The sequence below is a fragment of the Homalodisca vitripennis genome, unplaced genomic scaffold (genome assembly GCF_021130785.1).
Source record: "Homalodisca vitripennis isolate AUS2020 unplaced genomic scaffold, UT_GWSS_2.1 ScUCBcl_14477;HRSCAF=25240, whole genome shotgun sequence".
NCBI lineage: Eukaryota > Metazoa > Arthropoda > Insecta > Hemiptera > Cicadellidae > Homalodisca > Homalodisca vitripennis.
This window is the reverse complement of record NW_025790585.1, coordinates 1-4424: the sequence shown is the minus strand read 5'-3', so window position 1 is coordinate 4424 and position 4424 is coordinate 1. Positions and strand designations below refer to the sequence as shown.

At 40.6% G+C, this 4424-nt stretch overlaps 1 protein-coding gene and 1 pseudogene across 1 annotated transcript; one reads left to right on the top strand and one right to left on the bottom strand.

The window, feature by feature from the left end:
- Positions 1–309: 309 nt before the first annotated feature.
- LOC124375154 lies at positions 310–831 on the bottom strand. Its single transcript, XM_046833264.1, has one exon. The coding sequence runs from the start codon at positions 829–831 to the stop codon at positions 310–312; it is 522 nt and encodes a 173-aa protein (XP_046689220.1).
- A 498-nt stretch (positions 832–1329) lies between these two features.
- Positions 1330–3109, top strand: LOC124375155 (annotated as a pseudogene).
- Positions 3110–4424: the final 1315 nt, after the last annotated feature.

Here is a 4424-nt window from a genome sequence, read left to right as displayed (position 1 = left end):
TTGCAACGCCTACTCCAGGTTACTGGTCCCTTTCTGCAATTTTAGCTTTCAGGAGGCGCTGTGCGTATGCTTCGACAGCTGACCAATTTTCTTCTTTTTTTGATCATATAGGCCACCAGGCTTGAGGGGGAGAGCCTGGTGCCTATGATCTCTTCAGTGGTGCTCCTATAGTCAATCCACCGAGCACACTCGAAGAATGTGTGTTCGACGTTGTCAATTTTGTCAGGGCAGTATTTGCACGTCGTGTGGTGTGCAGGCCCATCTTGAAAAGATAAGCATTGAACTGCCCGTGTCCCGTCAATAACTGGGTCAGGAAGAAGTCCGTGTCCCGTGCTTCCGAGAGACCCAGACATCGATGTTCGGAATGAGGCGCTCCGTCCATCTGCCTGTCTCCCCCGACGTCCATCGGTTCTGCCACTCTTGTTGCGTCTCGTTTTTTATTCTTGTTTTTGCCTCCGAGTAGTTGTCACAATTTTCTTTAGCGTTGTAGAGCTTGGCTCTCTCATACGCCAATAAGTCGATAGGCGCAGCTCCTGCAATTACCAGTACTGCTGCTTCGGAGACGGTGCGGTATGCGCAGGCAACTCTGAGAGCGCCTCTCCGCTGCACCGCTGCTACCTTTCGCCGATATGTTTTCTGCTTCAGGACGTCCGCCCATATTTCTGCTCCATAAAGCAGTACAGAGTGAACTACCTCAAGCAGGACTCGTCTTTTCCTGGTTCGTGGTCCTATCGAGTTTGCCAAGATCCTTGATAGGTTGGATACGGTCTTGCTGGCTTTCTTGCATGCACTTTCGAGGTGTTCGCGATAGGATAGCTTCTCATCAATCATTACTCCTAAATAGCGTAAAGCTCTTGTTGACGTCAGAGTTGCGCCTCCTATTTCTACGGTGGACATATATATACTAGACTAGACATATATATGTCTAGTCTAGTATATGTCTAGTCGGGGTCTATGTCTAGTCTAGTCTATGTCTAGTCTAGTCTAGTCTGGTGTAGTCCATGTCTAGTCTAGTCTGGTCTAGTCCATGTCTAGTCTAGTCTATGTCTAGTCTCGTCTAGTGTATATGTCTAGTCTAGTCTATATTTGTCGTCGAAACTATGTAAAGGGTTCGTTTTGAGCTTCTTCGTCGCCGAGTGTTTGATCTCTTCAGACGCACACGACTCCACATTCTACAAGTCAAATCTATGACACTGCACTAGTATCTGGAGGTGAACTGGAACTAAACCCAACATTTACATGGAATCAATCCTTTCCACCATAACAACGTCATGCTTAGACTTTGAATAACAAATGTTATATTTCATGTAACAGGAGTCTGGAACTAAGATGAACACATACACCGTCACTATCATTCTTGGCCTAGTGAGACTCGGGTTCACTGTTGTCTCTTGCATCCTGATGAGGCGGCTGGGCAGAAGATCAATGAGCTTCATATCCAGTATGTGCATGGTACTTGCAGTTTTTCTCTAATCTACAGCTTTACAAGTAAGGATAAGCTTAGTCATGTATTGTTTCCATCTCACCTTTAATCCTCTGTTATGCCTTAGACGCTTATTTTCCATGAATCTATGAGTCACTTGCTGATCGCAGTACCGCGTTAGGGTCCATCACTTATTTAACAATTTTAAGGAACGACTTCAATCATATTACATGTTTATGACAAGGTGATCTGTACAGGTGTGGGCTGTGGGGTCACCATGATTGGGCTGGGGTCCTACATGTACATGGGAGAGCAATGGGTGGCCGAGGGCAAGGAGAAGTCTGCCACTTGGTTTCCGGTCCTCGACCTCTTCGTCTTCATAACCGCGTCCACCATGGGGTATCTCACCGTACCTTGGGTCATGATTGGAGAATTCTATCCATCCAAGGTTGGTTCTTGGCCTGTCCATCGCAACTGACTGCCTTATTTGATCGCCCTATGTGTCATCTGTGCGTGTACTACCCAATGCTAATCACATGAAATTACAAAACTTTGTTCAGCGTGTCTAAAAAAATACCCTTACAACCAAATCCGATTGTTCAAATGCAAATTCAAAAACATTTATTTATTATCTGTTTACAAAAATGAGCTATGCTCAAGTAAACATGACATGTCAAATTAGCAACATTACATAATTTGTAGCAAATCAATTACAAATTTTAAGGCAACTTAAAATATTTGTGGCTGTGAGTAAAAAAAACTTTAAATTACATTCTTTTACTAGTGTACTAGGCCTGGTCATGGAGATGGTGTTTCAGGTAAACTTTGAATTTTTTGTTGGAATTTTGAGTTTTTCGATGTGGGGGAAGCTTGTTATACAATTTTAGAGCTAAGAAGTAAACTCCAGCTTGATATAAAGTTAATCGGTGGACTAGATACTCGATGGATCTCTGTTTCTCAGCTGATAGAATCAATTCAAAACTCGTTTTAAACGCCTATTGTGTCAGGAGCATTCTACTCTATCGATTAGTTCATGATGAGCCGCTGGGATTTATGAGAGGCATAGTCAGTGAGAGTGTGCTTGTGTGAATGTATGGAAGTGTCAGTTTGGGTGCGTGTGTGAATGAATGAATATTTACAGATAATGCTTTACTGGCGTTTTCGATTATGCAATGTACAATTGTGAAAATGCAATAAAATATTATTTGATTTGGATTGGATCGTTTACATGGCCAAAATATCGCCCATGTTCGCAAACAAATTCGTACACTCAAATTTGACAAAATTAATTTATATAACAAAATCCTTGGACCTATATAAAAAGTCTTTTTGGAAGAATTTTGCAAAAATCAACCAACTACCTTTTTTGGTCTGCTTTCAGTTCAGAGGAATTATGGGAGGGCTGACAACTTTTGTCGCCCATGTTTGCATATTTCTGGCCGTAAAAAAACGTTCCCTATCCTCCAATCCTTCAGCAAGTTCGGGACGTTCATCCTGTATGGGAGTACCTCCCTCCTGGCCACTGTCTTCTTCTACTTCTTCCTCCCGGAGACGCAAGGTCGAACGCTGCAAGAGATCGAGGACTACTTTAGCGGCAGGACCAAGACTCTGGGACCGTCCAGAAACAGTTCTACCAACAATAACCATGTCAAAAGTTCGAGGAAGAGGAGCAGGAATGGGACGTGATTAAAGAACCAGTCTTAAACTAAATTTAAATGTGTACAGTTTACGTTCAAAATTTAAAACAATACACAAATTTATGTTTGTTATGATTTGTCTAATATTTGCTTTATTAACTCCTTTTAATCTAAATTTAATTCAAATGTGCAACAATGGAGTGCATTTTTATTTATAAATGACCACATTTACATAGTTTGGTTTCTCTTACTTGAAATTCAGATCATTTTAGCACATTATACAATCTTAATATTCTATTTACATTCGAAGTTAGTTACGTTCTGGATATTTTTTATTTTAAGTACCGGTACGTCGCTTTGTTGTACTTCCGTGTTTTACCCCTACATTTCTCCAAACACAAAAATTCACAAAAACAAACATTACCAAACAAAAACTAAACTCTTTATTGAAAAAACATACATAATTTGTTTTTATTTTTGATCGCACTCCGCCAACCCAAAATGCGAGTGCCTCCGGCCATGTCAACGAAAAAAAAACATCCCTCGAGATAGTACCTATCAGTAAAATATTAAATTCTAGAGGGGCTGCTCAGAAATATAAATTGAATTGTTATGGAAAGGCAATTATGTACCGTGCAAAAAACTTAAATAATCATGTGATGCCGCGCGGCCTGCCGTAATCGGGATTCTCGAGAAAGATAAGATAACAGCGACAACAATAGCGATCTCCAACACCTGGAAATGCTTGTTGATTGATGGAATGTTAGTTCTGTTACTCAATTACATCGTTTTATAACGTTCTAAGTTCATTGAAAAAAGTTTAAGCTTTGGGAGGTATATAACGGAATCTGAGGGTCTTTTTCGTTTAGGGGCCAGCACCTTACAAACATACTATACCTGACTGACAGTGTATTTAATTGTTTTTTTTTTTTTTTTTTTTTTTTTTTGTGTTAGTAGTTCGTAGGGCAGTAGTCCAGGTACTACTTCTGGCATAAACTCGTCTTATCTTATCAGTGATAAACGCGCGCCGCTTATCTTTTGCCTGTAATGAAACCATTTTCTCATGAGTGAGTTATACTTAGTTTTTCTTGTTCAAAAAGCGTGAGAGTTGATCTGGGCTTGGACTTTGCAAGCTCGAGTTTTTCTAAAAGAGCAAGCAGCGCAAAGCGCTGCGCAGCGGGCAAGCATCGCGTGATCTGAGTTTTGAATAGGCAAGCTAGGGTCTTTTGTGCTGGCCCTTAAACGAAACAGACCCGAATCTGACCCCATTAAAATTTGATAATCGTAATTTTGTAATTAAAGAGTTGTTTTTTCGTTCTATCATGTTTGTTTCTATAAATTTATATTTTTGTGTTCTTCATACT